Genomic DNA, 22155 nt, shown 5'->3' on the forward strand with positions numbered 1-22155 from the left:
AAATATGAAAAGTGACTAAGAAAGTAGAAATATCAGAAAATAGAAACTTTGTAAAACAAACACAAAAATGTACAATTCGTATTCCTCCAAAGCCCAGGGAGCCTGATATTCTGTGAGTCTTCCTGTCATTAAGAAGGGAGCCCAAGTTCTAAGAGCACCTAACTATACTTCTCCACTTACTTCAATAGTTCATCTTCTAATCTAGATGATCGACCTAATACTCTGAAGGTCTTTTCCAGGTTGATAATATCCTATAAGCAACTTAATGAAACATGTTCTAAAACATCACTTAATTTTTAATCAATTCTAATGATCATAAGGCATCTAGCCCAATTTCCTTGTCTTACAGAAAAAGAAACTGAGGCCCGGAGAAGTGAAATGTCTTGCTAAAGGTCATAAACTAATAAGTTTTGAATCCAGGTCCTAAGACTCTAAATCAAGTATTCTTTTTTTTTTAATTTATTACTTTTTAAAAACAGCATTTCTGTATTTATCTCTGCCCTCACCTCCCTAACAAAAACAGTTAAGTAAATGAAACTGACACACTTTGGATACAGTATTCCACACCCAAAAAAACCCCATCAACCTGCTGAGAGAAAAAACATGTTTCATCAATCTTCTGATTAATATTAGCTATTTATCTTAACCTGAATTTTTATTTTTTTGTATTTTCTTTCCATGAAACACATCTCTTGATTCTGCTTTCTTCACTCTACATAAGTTCATACAAATCTTCCTTAGTTTCTCCCAATAACTCAAATTTGTTATTTCTTTCACCAAAAGTGCTATCAGTAACAGGGGGCTCTCCCTCACCTCAATCCCTCTTTGACCTCATTTTGTTATGTGCCTTGTAGCAGATGGACAGTTGGGTCAAATCGTTCAAAAAGTTTAGTGACTCTTCTTGAAAAGTCCCAAACTGTTAGAATGGTTGCACCAGTGCAAAGCTCTACCACCAGTACATATTAAGAATTTCTGTCTTCTATAGCTCATGCAGCATTGCTGGTTTTGCCTGGGTTTGTTTGTTCGTTTGTTTTCATGTTTGCCAATTTAATGTGAGGTGAAACCAGTGTTGTTACAATGTTCATTTCTCTCAGGGCAAATCAAGTATTCTTTGCAGTGTAGTGAAACAAAATGGTAGGATTCAAATCAAAGGAGAGACAGAACATTTAATAAGTGGCCACTATGCCCTAGCCACTAAAGATACACAACAATAAAACTATTCCTAATTGCAAGTAACTTATATTCTAACGGGGAAGATAGTAAGTATCTATGTAAGTAAAAGAGGAAGATAGTAAGTATCTATGTAAGTAGAAACATAAGCCATATAAAGCCAATAAATACATAACAGTTATAGCCAAAGCTTAGGAGGGAGGGTACTCGAAGTTGGGGGGGATCAGGAAAGATTTTATGTAGAAAGTTGTACCTGATGTCCTGAAGAGACAGAGTCTATAAGATGGAGATGAAGGCCTGGGGACAGGGAAGCCAGGAGGGAGAGTCATAAGTGAGGAACTCAGAGAAGGCCAGTTTGTAATGCAAAGTGCAGGAGGGAGAGTAATGTCCAATGAATCTGGAAAGACAGTTTGAGATCAGGTTATAAAGGGCTTTAAAAGCTAAACACTATCCTCGATCCAATGAGAAGCCACTAGAGTTGACTGAGAATGGCAGTCATATGATCAGATCTATGCTTAGAAGCGTATGGCTTGGAATAGGGAGAGACCTGAGGAAGGCTATTTTAATGATCTAGATGAGAGGTGATGAAGGCCTGAACTAAGGTGTTAACCGTGTGAATAAAAAGAAGGGGCCAGATGTGAGAGATATTGTGGAGGTAGAAAATGGCAAGCTTTGGCAAGGAACTGGATATGTTGGGTGAAGAAGTGAATCATGGAGATTAGATTAACCCGGAAGACTGGAAAGATTCCTTCAACAGAAATGAAGACGTTTGGAAATGGGAAGTGTTGGGAGTGGGGTAAGGAGGAGATTTTGGACATTTTGAGTTTGAAATGTTTCCTAGATATCCAGTTTGAAATATTCATTAAGCAATTAGTGATTCAGGATTGAAGGTCAGGGAGAGACTTGGCATGAATGCATCAGTATGTATGTGTGTAGATGCACATATGTGTGTGCATATGTGTATCATACACATATATGTGCATGTGTACATACAGATTTATGTGTATATATATGAGAGCCATCTGCATAGAGATGATCATTAAACTCACGAGAGTTGAAGAGGTTACTGAGATAGTATGTAGGGGCAGGAAAGCAGAGGGCCTAGGACAGAACCTTGAAGAACACTTACAATTATGGATTTGAATGTGGGTGACAGAGAGATAAAGAAGACTGAAGAGTGGTCAGACAGGTGAGAGGGGAACTAGAAGAGAGTAGCATCATGAATGCACAGAGAGGATAGAGTATCCAGGAGAAGAAAGTGGTCACCAAGGTTAAATGTAGTAGATAGGTAGAGAAGGTTGGGAACTGAGAAAAGATTATAAGATCTGCCAATCAAGAAATCACAGATAACTCTGGAGAGAGCATTTTCAGTTAAGTGATGAAGTCAGAAGGCAGATAGCAAAGAAGAGAAGACTGAACGAGAAGAGCAGCAAAGAAAGCAAATATGGATAGCTTTTTCAAAGAATTTGACTGAGAAAGGGAGGAAAGATATTGAACTTGAGTGAATGGGAAGGTCTTGTGAAGATTTTTCATGGATAAGGATGAGGGGTGAGCATGCCTTTGAAAGCAACAGAAAAGGAACCAGTAGATAGGGAAAGATGGAATATTTGAGAGGGAATGATGATTGAGTATACAATCAAATTGCTGGCAAAAACTGGAGGGAATGGTATCAAGTACAGATGCAGAAGAGTTTACCTTGACGAGGAGAAGGGCCAACACTTTGACAGACACTGGGGAAGAGAGAGTGGAAGATAATGTCAAGGGGTTTGATATAAAGAGAATGGGAGAAAAGGGAACTCAACAAGCACGGCTTCGATTTCTTTAGGAAAGTAAGAGAGGTAAGGTACTTAGTTGAAAGAAAAGGGATACAGCAGGCTTCAAGAGAGAAGAGAAGGTATTGAAAGATTTCTATGGCAAGTGAGAAATAAAAGAACTACTTTATGGCATTAAGGACCCAGATGAAATTAGATAATATGAATCTATAACGTAATCCAGTCGGTAGAGTTCTTCAGTGCTTAGCACAGTACCTGGCACATTATAAGTGCTTTAATAAATATTAATTGGCTGACTCAATCCAGCTCCATTCAACAATGTAGCAGTTGGTGGTCCTAATCCAGGACTGAGTTTTAGGAAGAGATATATTTAAGCTATGACTGAAGAAGACTTTTTAGAATCTTTAAATTTCTATAATTTTAAGGTGTTTAGAGTGAAGATCTAACACCAATCTTAAAGAAAACAACCTGGATAATAACTTGCTTATCAATAACCACATTCATAAATTATAAGCATCAAATGGCACAGAGTGAAATGAGAAGCTGCAGCACAATTTATATAATAACAATATTGTAAAGAAAAACAATTTTGAAAGACTTAAGAACTCTGATTAACACTAATTAACCATAATTCTAGACGACTCATAATAAAAAATATTATTTGCTTCCTTCCTGACAAAGAAGTGATGGACTCAGGGTACAGAATGAGGCATATATTTTTTTGGATATGGCCAATGTGGGAATTAGTTTTGCTTGATGACCCATATTTATTACAAGAGTTCAGCCCTCCCCGTAGGAGTTGGAGGACATGGAAAGGAGAGAAGGTAGATATTTTTGTTCAGTGAAAAAAATTAAAATTTAATTTAAAAAGAGAAAACTAAAATAAACATCACAAAAACAAGGAAATTTTAAAAGCTCCAGTTCAATCAACCAACAAGTCAACAATTGTGAAAAAGTGTTCATACGGTACCAGTCACTATTGGAAATGTAAAATGCAGAAATATTCATGTTCCCCACCACGAAAAGAAAATCTATTCATTCTTCTCTTTATTCTCTCCCCACTTTGTCTATAGTGGTCCTTGTTAAAATCCATGATATTTTAATTACATGTTTAGGGATCATCACACACAGATCAATGGAAGATTTTCCCTCTTCACTATCCTCATTTACTGGTTTGCAAATAAATTAAGAGTACAAACAAAACACTGCATTTGTCTTCCTGAAAGTTCAGTTGAAGCTCCAAGTGCCAGTAACCAGCCTTTGCATTTCAGGATGGACGACAAATGCATGGGGATTTCCAGCAGGAGAAACAGGATATCAGAGCACTACCGGATTTTAAATGATTAGACTCAGTAGTAGCCTAAATGAACATTTGCATTTAGTTACCCTCCATGAATCTTTGCTTAAGACTGGGCTCAACAAATTTGCTTTGGATCAAGAGCCACCTCTCACATTTGGGGATCAAACCAATTGTTCAGGTTTCAAGGAAAGAAAAATAAAGATGTTAGATGTAAGAAAAGGGATATTATGTTAGAACCAAGTATTATAAAATGTTATATCAGGAAGGGACTTTAGAAGTCATTTGGTCCAACTCTGCCATTTTACAGATGAGGAAACAGAGGCATTGGAAAGTTAAGTGCCTTACCTAAGGTCACAATGCTAGTTTGGTGACAAACCTGGAAATAAAACTCAGGTCTTGCCACATAATGTCTCTAGAAGTTAACAACCTCAAATGGAGACCCAAATTAGTGTCACAAATTATCCACTAAAAGGCATTAAAAGATTCTCTGGAAGACTCAAAGAAGTTGCTGATCATATCTTGCCAGGTTTTCTTCTTAGAAGCACCTCAAGGAACTCACATTCCATTGGAGGAGTAGAGATATATATCTCTAAGCCTATAAAGGATATATATATATATATAAGATAGTTTTGGGACAGTAAATATTATTAGCTTGGAGGATCAGAAAAGGCTTCATGTAGAAAATGGTACTTGAAAAGAGTATTAAAAGAAACAAGGGAATCAGGGCAGCTAGGTGGTAGGTACAGTGGATAGAGCATTGGTCCTGAAGTCAGGAGGATCTGAGTTCAAATCCAGTCTCAGACACTTACCAGCTGTGTGACCCTGGGCAAGTTACTTAACCCCAACTGCCTTCAAAAATAAAGAAAAAAAAGAAAGATTCAAGAAACAAGGGAATCTAAGAGGTGAATGTAAGAAAGAGCACCTTTCAGTCATGAGGAACAGCCAGAACAAATACTTCCATAAAAACTGTGATGAAAATACTAGGTGACAAAATAAAATTATTAGGCCTGATGACTTGAGAGTCCAGGTTTCAATGAACTATGCCTTAATAGGATACAGACCAGATACAGAAGCAGCACAAATTATCAAGCTTAGACAATGTGATTTAAAGGTATAGAAAAATAGTCCTAACAAGATTCAATCACTGGTTCACTGAACTCTTTCCTCTGATAAACAATCCCTGAATCACAGAACAGAGTTGGAAGAGATCTAAGAAAAGATCTATTCTAATCTGAATTTGAATCCTCACTATAATATCCTTCATAAAGAGCCATCCAGCTCCTGTGCAAGGCACTCTACTAAGCACTAAAAATTAAAAAAAAAACAGACAAGTAAACAGTACCTACATTCAAGAAATATACACAATTTTACAGGCAGGGGTGAGGTATAGAGAGGAGTTCAACACGTGCACAGTAAGTATAATATACAATGCAAGAAGTTAAGGGGAAAACGGAAAGATCAAAAAATGTACTTCTGGAAAATTTGAAGCAGGGGAGGCAATGACAACTAGAGTGATTCAAGGAAGGCTGAAGTAGCACCTGAGATGTCCTACAATTCTGAAAGGCTTGCAATGAAATGAATGTATTCTAGGTATGGAAAGCCAGCTTGTTCAAATGTTAGGAGTTAAGGGGTGGGGGTGGTATGTTAAATTCAGAAAACAACAAGGAGTTGAGTTCAGTTTGTTTATAACATAATATGAAATACGGTTTGAAAAGTAGGCTGTAACCAGATTATGAGAAGTTCTAAGGGCAAGGCTGAGGAATTTATATTTTATCTTAGAGGGGATGGGTAGCCACTGAAAGTTAAACCTGAGTGGGACAATTAAACCTGAGTCAGACCTGGGGATTAGGGATGATATTTGGCAGCGATGTGAAGCTGAATTCATGAGGAGAGTAATTAGAGGTTTAAGAGTATGATGATCAGGGTCTCAACCAGGTGGGTGGTCATGGGAGTGGAGGAAAAAGGGGTTGATATAAAACACCGAGGAAGAATTGATAAAACTTGATATAACACACATAAACAAAGTATTTGTGGGGGGGGAAGTCCTCAATAATTTTTAAGAGTGTACAGAGGTCATGAGATCAAAAAGTTTGAGAACCTCTGTTGCTGCTGAATATCTAGTCAGAAGGAGAAAATGAATGGAGTTCTGAATCTCAAAACTGATAAAGTTTCCCTCCCTTGTCCTCCCTTCCCCTCTATTCTCTTTTCTTTCTCCTCTCTCTTCTTTTCTCTCCTCTCCTCTCTTATTTTTCCTCTCTTCACAAAAAGCAGAGTGCCTAATAAGTTCTGGACTTGCCTTGATGATAATCTTATTCTTCAAAAGCTGAAAAGTGAAGCAGAGCTGTTTTTTTGGCACCTGATTCTGACCAATAGGGAGGAACTGGCTGTTCAGTAGAAATGCTGGAACCTTGGCATTTATTAAGCCCTTATCATGGGCTAGGGGTTGTGTTAAGTGCTGGGAATAAAAAGAAAAGGAAAACAGGCTCTGCCTTCAAGCCAAGTCAAAATGCATTTATTAAGCATTTACCATATACCGCATGCTATGCTAAAAACTAGGGATACAAAGAAAGGCAAAAAAGTCACTGCTCTCAAGGAATTCACAGTCTAATAGAATAGACAACATGAAAATTACTATGGACAAGATACATACAGGAAAAAAAACAGAGATAATCAACAGAAGAATAGAATACCATTAAGATGGACTGGGAAAGACTTCATATAGAAGTTGGGATTTTAGCTGAGACTTGAAGGAAGCCAAGAATCCAAGCTGAAAAGAGAGAGAATTCCAAGTATGGGGACAAGTTGGGGGTAATGACATGTACATATATAAATATATGCAAGATACAAAGTAACGTTATAAAAGAAGGCACCAGTATGGGGAGAATTGGAAAAGGTTTCCTATCAGGATATTGCACTGCAATAAGTCTTAAAGGAAGCCAGTGGTTCTAAGAGGCAGGGTTGAGAAGAGAAAACATTACAGGCATGGAGGACAGTCAGTGCAAAAGTACAGAGAGGAGTAGGGACACTGTGAGTGAGGAGGAACAAGTAGGCCAGGCCAGCTGAATTGAAGAGTTCAATGGATGAGAGTTATGTGGGAGAAGACATAAGAGCTCACAGAGAAGGTTAATGTGTGAGAAGACTAGAAAGACAGGAAGGGACTAGGCTGTAAAGAATTTTACATGCCAGATGAGTTACTATTTGATTGTACAGGCAATAAAGAGCCAATGGAGTTTATCGAGTAAGGAGATTTCACAGTCAGACCTGCACTTCAGGAAAACCATTTTGGCAGCTAAGTGAAGGATGAGGAGGAAGATTTGAGAACAAGCCATATTCCTGAAGAACCCATGCTGACAGTGATCACCCAGAGCTTGCAAACCATAATATGATGTTCTAGATTTTTGCCATGAATCAAAGTCAAACTCACACATCCCCTAATTTAAAAAATCTCTTTGAAAACCGGAACATCTGCCCACCTCCAGTCCTGTAGCAACTTGTCTCACATTCACTACAATTTTTGAAGAGTTCACCAAAAAATCTGAAAAATTATATACACAAATTCAGTGCCCAGGGATATAATTTGTCTGGAAATGATGGCTTGAAATAATTTAGAGCAATTAGGTGCTTTCATATCATCTTTTTTAATCATCTTGTGTTTAATCCTCAGTTAAATATCTTTGTTCTATACTTCCTACTCTGAAGAGCTTTATCCCTGGTAAACAGAAACAAATTATTTCAATAGTCAGGCAGTCAATAAACATTTATTAAGCACAGGAATTGGACTAAGTGCTAAGGATACCAAAAGAGACAAAAGAGAGAAGAACCTGCCCCCAGGGAATTCACAAGCTAGCAGGGGAGAAAACAAGCAAACAAAAATGTATAAACAAGCTACATACAGGATAAATAAGAAATAATTAAAAGAAAGAAGGCTCTAGAATTAAGAGAGGTTGGAAAAGGCTTCCCAAAGAAGATGGAATTTTAGTTGGGATTTGAAGGAAGCCGGAAGCCAGAAGACAGAGATGAGGAAGGAGAGCATTCTGGACATGGAGACAGCCAGAGAAAATGCCAGTAGCAGAGATGAAGTCTCTTGTTTGTGGAAGAGCAAAGAGGTCAGTGTCACTGATCAAAGAGTATGTAACAAAGAGTAAGGTGTAAGAAGACTAGAAAGGCAGGAAGGGGCTAGGTCATGAAGGGCTTTGGATGCCAAACAGAAGAGTTTGTATTTGATCTCAAAGGTGATAGGGATCCACTAGAGTTTATTGAGAAGGCAGATGATGTGGTCCAATCTGCACTTTGGGAAAATCACCTTGGTGCCTGAATGGAGAATGGCTTAAAGTAGGGAGACCTGAGGCGGGCAGACCCACCAGCAGGCTATTGCAATATTCTAGGTATGAGGTGATGAGGGCCTGCATCACAGTGGTCATCATATCAGAAGAGAAGGGGATATATTCAAAAGAGGTTGCAAAGGTAAAATCGACAGGCTTTGGCAATGGATTGGATATGGGGGATGAGAATTCTACCTTCTTGCCAGAATCCAAAATCATCTTTTCTTATGCTCGAACTAGAGTTTCTATACCTTCTCTGATCTTCCTTTTGATTCTAACCTACTTAAAAAGGCCTTTATTGTCATCAGCATTCATCACAATCCTTAGGTCAGTCTGGGCTTGTCATACTAGAATCATTCTTATATGACCATACTATTTTTTTATATTCATCCTCAGTTCTGCCCTTGTTTTAACTTCTGCACACTTTTTTAATGAGTTAATCCACTGTTCCTTCCAGTAAACAGGTAGGGTTCAGAATATGACACACGCTGGCAGACACAACGTGTTTTGCCTGGTTTTGTTTAACTATTACAATGGGGGCTAGAGGAAGAGCACTGCCATACACACACAATGTCAAGAGATTTAGAGAAAAGCCCCCAGCATGTTAGCTGCACCCCTTGTAGAACATACAGGAGGACAGGGGCAAGAGATGCATAGGATAGGCAGGCATGGTTTGGGAAGTGGGGATGAAGGTATAATAAGTATACCACAAAATGACTATACTATAAAAAGACTTCAATAAAACAAAGAGAAATGAGTTACTAGATCTGCATTAGTCTCTTTTGACAAGTCTCACATTTTCTCCTCATCAGAAAAATTTGCCAGTCAATAAAATGTATTAAGCCCGGACTATGTACCAGGCACTGGTGGGTGTGAGTACAAATAAAAACAAAGGGGGACCTTGACCTCAAGGAGCTTATACTCTAATGGGGGAAGATAACACACAAAAGGATGCTGGGGGAGAGGGAGCCAAAAAAGGGGAAGAAGGTGCTTGATGTGAGGCATGACAGAAAGTTCCAAAGAAGTCCAAAGTAGTGTAGTTGGTAGGAAATGGGGAGAAAAGCCCCCTCCTCAAATAGAGGCCATGGAGACCATGTAAAGGGCGTCATCAAGAAGCAATATGACCAGAAAAAAAGATAAGCTAGTCACATAACAGAACTATGTGCTCCAGAGCAACCTGCACAATGCCAAGTAATTCAAAGAAAGGCTCTTTTCTTTAAGAATGGTTGGCTGGACTTCCTAAGGAGGATGTATAGGAGAATACAGAGAAGAATTACACAGAATGGGCAGGCATGGATTAGTTCACCAGAAGTAGTACCCACACAAATGAGAATACCAATGTATCAAAGTTCCTCTGAAATAAGATAAAACTTTCTATTGCTACATTCCCAGTCACTAGTTACATGCCATAAGTCTCAGCAATATTTATGTGGTCAAAGTTAGTTCTTCTGCATTAAGATTTAGTTCACTCATACTGAGGCTTAGTACATAGACTTCTGGGGCCATAAGTATTATTAAGTCTTCACAAATACTATCTTGTGAATTACCAGGCCCTCTCCACTGTTTGTTTTATCTAGACTCTATTAGGCAAAACTTCACCTAGGAAAAAAGAACGCACATGTATTTACCAATTAAAATTATGAAGTGGGAGACAGTTCAGCGGAATTAAAGAAAAACAGGATAGGGATAAGGAAACCTGGGTACAATCCCAATATAATTTGGAGCAAATTATTTGCCTTTCTAGGCCTCAGTTTCTAATACATCCTATGTTTCATGTAAAATATTTTCAACTTTTCACCGTCAGGACTTAAAAACAGAATCTTTACTGAAAACTTCTTGACTGGAAAGAGCAAGTTTTCAAGCCTACAAATTACCCATTCTAAACCAAAAATACAGAAGTACTGAATTCTTCTTATCAAGTTCCTGTCCACTGCCAAGCATCTGAAGTGTTCGCAATATAGCTTAGGCAAGTTCAAGCCATAAGAGTCCAACAGGCAGGGTTCAGTTAAACCACAACAAGAAAATGGAAAATAAACACTGGCTTCCATCAAGAACATTACTGCTTTTGAATCCTGACTCATATCTCATAACTTCCAGAGTGAACAAGCCATAAAACATCGTAGAAAATATACTATGTTGTATGGCTAGCTTTTTGCCACTAAATTAAAAGGAAAATGTGAGTTTTGTCATGCTTTTCCAGGGTATAAGAAGAACATACAGGACAACCCATCCCTAGATTGATGAATGCTTAAAATTACAAAATAATTTTTAACTTTGTATTATTCTTATACATATATACTATCAGGATACTATATGTTAAATATATATAATATACACATACATCTCTAGTCAGTACACTGCATTAAAACATGTACACATACACACACAAATGCACATACGTGAGCAGTGGTTTGCATGGCTTAAACTAAAGTTTAAAAACTGGTTATAACACACTCCCTAAGATTTATACTATATAGGTAAAAGTCATCTTATAATGATCCTTTTTTTCCTACTTCAGTAACTAAACCCCCTTTGATAGGATCTAATACCATAGAAGGAATTCCATTCTAAAGTAAATAAAACATTGTGAGTTTCTAGTGCAATTTCAAAAGCATTTAATCATATTCTAGAAGGACTAATTAGATTTTAATTGCAAAGATCAAAGAATTTGAAAATGTTCAGCCTAGCACAAAGCTTTGATATCATCTAATCAAATCTCATTTTGCAGAAGGAGAAAGTATGGCTCAGAAGAATTAATTTACTTGTCCAAAGTCACAATTAATCGAGCAATGGGTATTGAGGACCTAATACTACGTGCCAGACACTGTGCTAGGCCCTAGGGATACAAGTACAAAGCATTAAACGATCCTTACTCACAAGGAACTTCTATTTTAATCAGGGAGACAATAAGTATACATAAAAACATATGTAACAATGAATGAAGTATACAAATACAAATACATACAAAATATTTAGACATCAGGTAGTTTGGGAGAAAGGACAAAAGAAGTCAGGGGATCAGGAAAGGCTTCACGCAGAAGAATGCACCCGCACATTGTCTTAAAGGAAGACAGGAACACTAAGTCAGGGCTAAGTAGTAAGCACACTCCAGGCACAGGGTATGACCAATGCAAAAGCAGAGAGATGGGACATGGAATGTCCTTCGTGAGGACAGAGAAAATGCCCATTTGACCGAATCAGAATACAGAAAAGGAGAATAATTTACGACGACACAGGAAAGACAGGTTAGGGCCAAGATGTAAAGGGCTTTAAAAGCTAAACAGAGGAGTTTACACTTTATCCTAGTGACAAGAGGAAGTCACTGAATTTGGCTGAGTAGAGCAGTTTTATCTATATTGTACCAGGCCTAGTGCCTAAGGAAAATTACTTTGGTAGCCATGGAGAAACTTAAGGTTGGGAAACCAATTACGACATCATTGTAATAATCTAATCAAGAGGTGAGGAAATTTTGAGCTAAGGTGATAGCTCTGTGAGTGGAGAGAAGGGACTAGATGTGAGAAATGTAGTAAAAGTGTACATGGCAACATTCTGTAACTGACTGGATATGCAGGGTAAGGGACAGAGTAAAGAACAGAGATTAAATAATGCCCAAGTCACAAACCTTGTAGGATGCTGGTACCTTCCATAGAAACAGATTATAGTGGAAATGAGTAGGGTTTAGGGTGAAAAATACTAAGTTCAGTTTTAGACATATTGAATTTCAGTTGTGTTTAGAAAATCTAGTTTGAAATGCCTAACAGGAAATTATTTGGTGATACAGGACTGAAGAGAGGGACTGAGGAAGGATATGTGTGGAGGTATATATATGTATATATACATACACACACACACATATATCTGGGAGTACAATCTGCTGGAGAAGATGAGAGAGGATGGAATCAAGCTCCCATGCAGAGAAGCTGGCCTTGCTGCACAGCAAGGGCAACTTCTTTGTCAGGGTTTGGGGGAAAGGAGCAGAGATTGGGAGATGATATCAGAGTTCTGAGAGAAAGAGAACAGGAGAAGAGAGAGCCCGTGTACTAGGGCCTAACTCAGCTGATCAATATTAGAGGTGAGACTAGAAGCCTGATCTAATTTTCAGTCTCATATTGTTTCTATTATCCAATGCTGCCTCTCCCTGAAATTCTTAAAACTGTAAAAAAAAGTACAGCAAAAATTAGGTTAGGAGTGATTCTCCCGTTACAAGCAAACCACTCCTTCCACAATATAAGAAACAGGTAGAGATAAGTGAAATACAGCAACCAATAAGCATTTATTAAATTCCAGGATATTACAACATATAATAGTCTTCCTTTAAGCAATTGATAGCTATGTGACATACAGAGTGCTACTGAGAATATCAAGTCCTGGGTAATGTTTAATCTGTAGTACAAGAAAAACATACCTAATTTTCATCCATTTCATTTTTGGAAACCATAACAATACTTATTCACATTTATACAGTGCCTTAAGTTTTGCAAGGTACTTGACATACATTATCTCAATTCAGCCTCACTACAATCCTGTGAGGTAGGTGCTATTATTCTATTTTAAAGATGAGGTAACTGAGGATCAGAGACATTAAGTGATTTCTCTAGATTTCACACAGCTAACAAGATAGGATTAAAACCCTGATCTCCTAGCCACCACACTACACTATCTCATATCTGATATAGAGATATAGGTATTCTATATAAGATACCGCATACAAACATACATACACATATACACATACACATATAAAAGATTTATGTTATATGTACATAAAACATAAATACAGGGTATTCCAAAAGCCTTAGTACAGTTTTAAGCAATTCAAGCTCAAAATAATTAAGCACTACCAATTTATAATTCTAGAGAAGGTACCATGGAACAGTTTGGAGAAATCTGCATTCAAATCCTTTCTGAGATAAGCTAAATGACCTTGATCAAGTCTCTTAACCTCTCTGATATTCAGTTTCTTCTATAAAATAGAGATTATCAGGATGTACAGTTAATGAGGTAATACTTCACAAGGTTATTGTGAGGATAAAAAAAGATAAAAATCATATATCAAAGCTTAAAATACAATGCAAATGTCAGTTATTACTACCAATTCTATGTGCAATAATCACCACAAATTAAAACTGTACTGTTAAGGGTACAGAAGCAATGAAAATATTTGCCCAGATAGTATGTATAATGAATGAGAGGGAAGCATACCCTCCCCTAAAAAGAAGAAAAGAGGGTCATCATAACATTTCTTTAAATACACAGAAGAAAACAGAAGAAAGTTCAGAAGGAAGCACAGACAAGTAGGGCAGATTTGACACTAAGACGTTGAATTTGTTACATTTCTTTTAAATATAAGCTTTATTTGACAGAGATTTGTGGTTTCATGTACTCTTTCTTTGTGCATATAGTAATGCTCATGCTTGATGATGTTTGTCAAGCACAAAATGACAAAAAAAAAAAGGAAAAACCCTTTAAGGGTAAAAGATACGTACACTTTTACATCTAGACAGTAAGAAATCTGGGGCAAATTAGATATGTGTTCACAGTTTGAAAAAAAAAAGAGAGACAAAGAGAGAGAGAGAGAGATAGTTGTCTTTGGCATAAGCTGGACACAAACCTTGTTATCAATAGATCAAATGACATAATCTTTGTAAAGGACTTAACACAGTGCCTGGCACATAGTAAACTCTAAATAAATGCTTATTCAATTTCCTACTCCTTTCTTCTAACAAAAGACAAGAAAGAATCTGTCCCTATCTATCCATATTTTCCTAGATGAAAATGGATGTTTTTTGGGTGTCAAAAAATAGTTACAAAAATTTCTGATATAAAGATTGCTGGATGAGATCAATTAAAGGAGGCAGCTGTTTTTTCAAAATCTGTCAAAATAGGAAATAATCACAATGGGCAAAATTTCAGAACAGAAAGCTTATCTACTCCCATGATATTATTCTTGAAGCTGTATTAGTTGAGGATTGGTCAAGGAAGGAAAATGGATGAAAAGAGGCACCACTCTGCAATTCAGAACTGTTTCCATTTCACAACACCAAAGTTTTTAAAGTATTCATTGAAGCAAATCTGATTGGTCATAGGAGGTGAGGAATTGAAGTAAAAGCCTGTGTTTTTCTGCTTCAGCAACATACTTCTATCTGGACTGAAGAAGCCTAAAGTAATTTTTTAAAAAACCAATAGTAACATTCACCAAAATCCCTAAAAGGTATTGCCATGGAAGAAGCAATAATAACAACTCACTGCTATTAAGTCTTATGGTTTAAAAAGCAAACTGATATTCATTAGAGTGGGGTGGGGGGCTGGAAGAGAGAAGGGAAGTTCAGACCTGTAAATCACTTCACACAATGTATGTGTTCCTTGACCAGTTATTTGCAAATAACTGGTTTATAAATCAAACTACATTTTAAAGTTACTACAATATTATCTTCTTGCTAGTGCATATACCCTAAGGAGGTCACTGGTATAAAGAAAGTCCCCATATACACCAAAATACTTACAGCAGCACTTTTTGTAGTATTAAAGAAGAGAAACTACACGGGTTTCTGTTGAGTAATGAATGTCTAAACAAACTGTGGTACATGGATGTACACAAATATAATGAAATAATACTGTGCTGTTAGAAATGAAGAATATGATGAATACAGAGAAGCAGGGAAAGGGCTACATGAACTGATGCAGAGTGAAGTAAGCGGAGCCAAGGAAGCAAGATATACAATGACTACAACAATGTAAATGGAAAGTACCATCACAAAACACTCAAAAGTAAATGCTGTAAAATTACAAAAAAAAAAACAAGCATGGCCCCAAAGAAGAGATATGTGAAGATACCTCCCCACAACTCCTTTGCAGGGGTAGGAGGTCCACAATTCTGAAATACTGGATCTATTTTCAGATTTGTTTCAATGTATTGAATGGTTTTGCTGGTTTTTGTCCTTTTCCTTTTCTTTAAAAAATATCCTTTGTTTTATGGGATGGGTCTCTGGGAGAGAATTTGTGGGAGAGATACAGGAGGAAATTTAAGTGATGTAAAAACAAAAGATATCAATAAAAATGCATTTTTAAAGAATCTACCATGACTCTTTTTATAAAGTAAAGAATAGGGGCAGCTAGGTGGCGCAGTGTATAGAGCACTGGCCCTGAAGTCAGCAGAACCTGAGTTCAAATCCGGCCTCAGACCAAACACTTGACACTTACTAGCTGTGTGACCCTGGGCAAGTCACTTAACCCCAATTGCCTAAACAAAAAAAAGAAAGTAAAGAATACCTCGTATTTTCAAAGTAAAACCTAATCATCCCCTAATTTCACCTCTTTACAAGCTGGATTTTTTTTTTAAAAGTAGGTCCTCTGAAAATAGGTGTACATCTAAACAACAAAGGAACTCGGCTAATTTTGTACTATTAATGAAAGTATCAACTTCTTCCTTTACAGCTATCCAATAGAAGATTATCTGGAAACAGTATTTTTTCCTAAATGCTGTTATCAACCTCATAATGCACATTTTGGCTTCTGCCATGCACTTACACTTTGCAGTATCATTAAAAAAAAAAAAGCAAATGAATAGCTACAAGGAACAAACTATGCTGAAGCCATTTCCAGGAACAGGGTTTGTTTAAACAAAATATATTAAGTGAAACCAGCTGCATTAAGGGCCAATGCCATTTGAAGCAGAATACTAAAAACCACCCACTTCATAATATCAGGGTGATTACTCCTTCTGTGTAGCATGAAGCATAAACTCTGTAGAAGAATGGCTATAGGATATAGCATGGCATGCAACCTTTTCCTGAGGTATAAAAATCTAATTGTTCGGCAAGTGGCTGCTCATATAAAACTACTCAAGAAAGTTATATTGTTATGAAGACTGCCAGCTTGTTTATGCTCTTCACAACCCATCTATCAAGCAATCTACCAAAGTTCCTAGGGAGAGAAGTAGGGGGAGGAGGGAAGTTAATCAGATATTTGCTAGTTTTCTGGCCAGAATAGTGGGAGTAGTCCCCACTGAGGGGACAATCAACATATTCTGCCAGAGGGTCAGTTGATATGTATCATGTGGATGACACTTTCATAAGAGCTGCTGGCACAGGAAACTCTACTAATTAAAAATATACTCAAGGGGAGATCTGAAAAACTGAATGCTTACTTAGTTAAAAAAGAAGAAGAAGAAGAAAAGGACGGAAGCCAAGAGGAAGGAATGGAGAAAGAGAAAGGGGAAGAGAAGAAGGGAGGGAGAAAGAGAAAAAAGAAAAAGATAATGGGGAAGAATGAGAGAGAGGAAGAGAAAGGAGAAAAGAAAAAAGCAATCAAAGAAGCAACTCAAATTTAAAGGCCCTCATCAGTCATATTTAATTTGGATACTTATACAATCAATTCAATTAGCAATTATTATACACCTATTATGATTCACACAGCATGGACTCATGCTTAGCATTGGCATAATATGACAAAAATTAAAATAATATCTGTCTTCAATAATTATAGTAACTAGCATTTATATAGTACTTTAAAGCTTGCAAAGCTTTTTCTTCATGTTCTCTCTCAAAAAACTTACATTCTGCTGGGAGGAAAGTGGATAGAAGGCCAACTTTGGAATAAGGAATAAATCAGTTCATGTCCTGCCTGGCATACTAGCTGTGTGACCAGGGACAAGTCACTTAACTTCTCAGTAACCCAGGCAACTTTAAGATTGTCAATCCGTATTAGTAGAAGGTTCCATACCTGTGAGGCCCCTATACCAACTATATGATTAAAAAAAAATGACAGAATCATAGAATTTTGAAATGATAAAACTCTCAGATCCATCACTTAGCAAAGTGGCATCAGACTTAAATGGGGGCAGCTAGACGGGCAGTGGATAAAGTACCAGGCCTGGAGTCGGGAAGACCTGAGTTCAAATCCAGTCTCAGACACTTTACTGTGTGACCCTGGGCAAGTTTTAACCCCATTTGCCTCAGTTTCCTCATCTGTAAAAGGAACTGGAGAAGGAAATATCAAACCACTCCAGTACCTTAGCCAAGAAAACTCCAAATGAGATTAGGCAGAGTCAGACACCACTGAAATGACTAAATGACTGAACAAATCAAACTCAAATAGAAGCTAGGGGCCACTAATCCCTATGGTGCATTTTTTGACATTCAAAATGTAATGTTATCTATGTTTTATTGTATTTTTATTCATTTTGTTAAATATTTCCCAATTACAATTTAATCTGTTTCTGGCTGTACTTGGGAATGTCATTTTTTGTTGTTAGGTTATTTTCAGTTGGGTCAGACTTTGTGACCCCATTTGAGGCTGTCTTGGTAAAGACATCGGAATGGTTTGCCATTTCCTTCTCCAGCTTACTTGACAGATGAGGAAACTAAGGCAAACAGGGTTAAGTGACTTGCCCAGGGTCACACAGCTAGTAAGTGCTTGAGGCCAGATTTGAACTCAGGAAGATATCTTCCTGACTCCAGGCCTGGCACTCTATGCACTGCACCACCTAGCTCTCCCAGGAATGTCATAAACAATCTATTTTGACATCTCTGATCTAGTGCATTGATTCTTAACCAGGAATTTATGGACTCAAAAAAAAATTTTAAAATATCCATTTCAATATAGTTAGTTTGCTTTGTAAGTCTATGTATTCCAAGAACATTATTCTGAGAAGGGATCTGTAGGCTTCACCAGAGATCCTTAACACAGAAAAGGTTAAGACTTCCTGTTTTAGCAAAACTATCTCATTTTATAGACGAGAAAATGTTGCTCACAGAGTCACAAATAATAAATAATAAAGCTAGGCTTTGAAACCAAATTTTCTGACTTTTTCACTATGAAAAGCTCTCTCTTTCAATGGCTACAAGGGACCTAATTTAACATCATTTATGTGAGTATTACATTTAATGAGATTATTAAGTTGAGGCGTTTTTTTTTTCCTTTAAGAATCACTTTCTACTGACTTCAGTATCTGGTAAATTTTTCCAGAGTATGCAATAAAGTCAACAATGGTTAGTTACCTGCTGAGATATTTCTGAATATCTAAATACCAGATCACTAGTACAGGCAATAGGAGTACAATCAAAATACTGCTGGCTATGAAAATGAAAGAGGGGAAGGATGACAAAGTTATTTATTGGAAATCAATTAAGGGAAAATTATGAGAGAGAACAATGAATGTTTTTATGAAATTTTACTTTCAAAGGGCAAGCCTGGCCAGGAAACATCCATATGTTTTTATAAGCTAAGGGATCTCAAACTTGGTCATTTTTAAAAGATTCTGTATGAACTCAACAAATAAATAAATCAGCTGGTTCACAGATCTAAATCTCTTGGCAAGAGCATATTCTGATAATTTTATGGACATGAGATCATAGGTAAGAAATAGCGAAAAGGAAGTTACAGTCCCAATTTAAGGAATTTCTACCAAAAAGATGGCAACTTGCCAATGTATCAATGTCATCTATAGATGGTTTATGTTTAAGGCTAACAAAATTCAGAGGCAGCAGTTGTCAATGCTAAATTTGAACTAAAATTATTAGTTCTTTAAATGGACTTTGAAGGCTTTCTCAGAAGACAAATGTCAAGATCTAGCATGAGAACAAAATACAAATCTAGATGGGAAAGTGGCACATAACAAAAATGAATGTGAATTACTCTAAAGCCAATCCATGATACTTTGGACACAGGTTGAAGAATACACTATGAAAAGGTGTCTTGTTATGCAAATTAATAATGTAACCAAGGTTTGGAGGTGATGGAGATTTCTCTTTCACAAAGTCTTCCACTGAATCCAAGGAAATATGAAAACTTAATAAGCTAACTGATTACTTTGTGTTACAGAAGATATATATGAAAATTGAATTTCTTTTAGAATATTTTATCCATTTGTTCCCAAATGTAAAGTAGAAAATGCAGTTGTTTTCTACACCTAATTCTCCCGATCCCACCCCAATCTTATCTGTTTGCCAAAAATAGTGGGAGCTGCTCTGAAGACTTAAGGGGTTCTAGTACCTGGGGAACAGTTTTCCTATCTATTTATTTAAAAGTTTATATTAGCAAATTTCAAAGGCCCATGTGGAATCTAAAAACTACATAATTAATACATATAGTTGGAGGAGAGGAACTGAGGGAGAGGGATTTTGTGTTTGTAAATGTAGTTATTCCACTAAGACATTTCTTTGCCTTCTGCACAACTTTGTCCGAGTTAGTAAGGTTATTTTTTTTACTTATAAAATTAGTACATAAATCCCAATGTTTTGAACTTCTAACACTTTCATTTAATGATTTCTCATTTTTTTTGTAAGCATTTTCCTTTTGTTTCACCCATATTACTCATGGTTGAAGAGACAATTTTATGCCCTTCAACAATTATGTAAGTGCCTATTATCTACAAAGCCCCCTGCAGGGCAGTGGGGAACACAAACACAAAAATCAAAGTCCTTACCCCTCAAGGAGTTTACAATCCAACTAGGGGCCAAAACATTCAATTCAATTCAAAAAAGGATTTATTAAATATCTACTACAGAAAAGCACAGTTCTAGGCATTAGAAGGGAGATACAAAGACCAAAAGAAAAATAGTCCCTGACCTCAAAGACCTTACAAATAGATATAAAGTAAGTTAAAGGGGAGAGAGAACATTAACAAGTGGAAGGTTCACTGAAGCAGGCTCCCTGGAGGAGGTAACACCAAAGCCAAGACTTAAAATAAAATGAAGTTTCTGAGGTGCACAACTGAGGAAGGAGCTATACATTTCTGCTTATGACAGGGGATATGAAGACAAGTGGAGAATGGCAAGTCATTCTGGGAACAGCAAGGAGTCCAATATGGATGCAATGTATACAGGGCATGAAGGGGTGTAATGGGAAATAAGGCTGGATACAGAAGTTGCAGCCAGGCTGTGGAGGGCATTTAATGTTGGCCTGAGGAGTATGCATTTTGTTCTAGAAGCAACAGAAAGTTGAGGAAGACTTTTGAGTAAGGAATGATGTCATCAGACCTGTACTTTAGGAAGTTTATTTTGGCTGCTGTGGAAAGGATATGGATTAAAGAGAAGACTGAAAACTGGGAGACCAATAAGGATGCTATTGCAATCAAATTAGTGAAACAGGTAAAGTGCTGAAATACAGGAATAGTCACAGGAATGGGAAGCAAGGGACATATGCAACAGATGTTGTAAAGGCAGAATCAACAAGTTTTGGCAAATGGTTTTATATGCAGGTAAGGAAAAAGAACTTGAGTGCCTGAAAGATCAGTGGTGTTATCACCAGAAAAAAGATTTGGAGGAGAAGTGAGTTAAGAAGGAGGAATATTAAGTTTTATTTTGGACATACTGAGTTTGAAACACTGATAGAAAATTTCATGTGGAGATATTCAAGATGCAGAATTACTGGTAATTCGAGATTGGAGAAGGATTAAGGATATTAGAAAGATTTTCATATAGATGATAATTAGAAATCTCTCACACACACACACAAAACCAAAAGTGACAAGAACCAGAGCTTTAGAGACCATCCAAACTTAACAGCAACACCAATAATAATAGCTAACATTTATATAGCATTTACTATGTGCCAGGTACTGTGCTAAAGCATTTTACAATATTATCTCATTTAATTCTCACAGCAACTTTTGGAGGTAGGTGCTATTATTATGCTCATTTTACAGATAAGGAAACTGAGGCAAACAGAGGTTAAGTGACTTGCCCAGGATCACACAGCTAATCCTAAAAGTCTGAAGCAGGATTTTAACTCAGAGGAAGGGAGGTAGCTGATAATTAGCATTAGAACTACTCTAATTAAAAAACAAACAAACAAGGACAAAGATGTCCAGTTTTCTGTTTTTATTTGACATACATTCTAGCAATTACAAAAATAGGAAAAAACACTGGAAGAATTGACACTGGAAATGAAGAGGTCAAGATATTATTCATTCATGATAGCGACAGTGTAGTTAGAAAATTCAATTGCTACAACAAAAAATTAGAGGATGAGCTCAATAAGGTAACAGGATGCAAGATCAATCTGCAAAAACCATTCTTATTCTTAACTTGCTAACAATAAAGACTAAGAAAACATAATTTAAAAAGAAACCCAATAATACACACAATAACAACAAAAATTATCAGATATTTGGAAAATAACCTAAGCAGACAATAAGGACAATATAAAGACAACTATAAAACTATAATAAGTGAAATGAAGAAATCCTAAACATTATTTAGAGAGTCATTTCATGTCACTGATGGGTCGAATTGACATAGTAAAAATGACAATACATACTACCTAAATTAGCTTATACATTTATTGTAATAACAATCAATATATTAAGAAGGTTTCTTTTTTAAGCTGGTTAAAATTACAAAGAAATTTATATTAAAAAACAAACTGACAAAAGAGTACTATGAAACAAAGTCAGTGGAAGTGGTCCTGCACTAAGATTTTAAAACTTATAACAAAGCAATTATCATTAAAAATATCTGGTATTAGGCAAAATATACAGTCACATTAAATCAGTGCTAGATAACTCTGAAGAAAATAAAAATTAAGGGCAGCTAGATGGTACAGTGTATGGATAGAGCACTTGCCCTGGATTCAGGAGGACCTGAGTTCA

General features: G+C 36.7%; 1 protein-coding gene across 1 annotated transcript in view; it reads right to left on the reverse strand.

Moving 5' to 3' along the window:
* The window catches only part of ABL1 (ABL proto-oncogene 1, non-receptor tyrosine kinase), a 201834-nt gene that overhangs the window by 87798 nt on the left and 91881 nt on the right, over positions 1 to 22155 (reverse strand). Inside the window, 1 exon segment of the mRNA XM_020973535.2 lies at positions 1424 to 1567. Within this exon segment, the coding sequence (XP_020829194.1) occupies positions 1424 to 1567 (144 nt within the window).

The sequence above is a fragment of the Phascolarctos cinereus genome, unplaced genomic scaffold (genome assembly GCF_003287225.1).
Source record: "Phascolarctos cinereus isolate Bilbo 61053 unplaced genomic scaffold, phaCin_HiC Scaffold_2;HRSCAF=192, whole genome shotgun sequence".
In the NCBI taxonomy this organism is placed as follows: Eukaryota; Metazoa; Chordata; class Mammalia; order Diprotodontia; family Phascolarctidae; genus Phascolarctos; species Phascolarctos cinereus.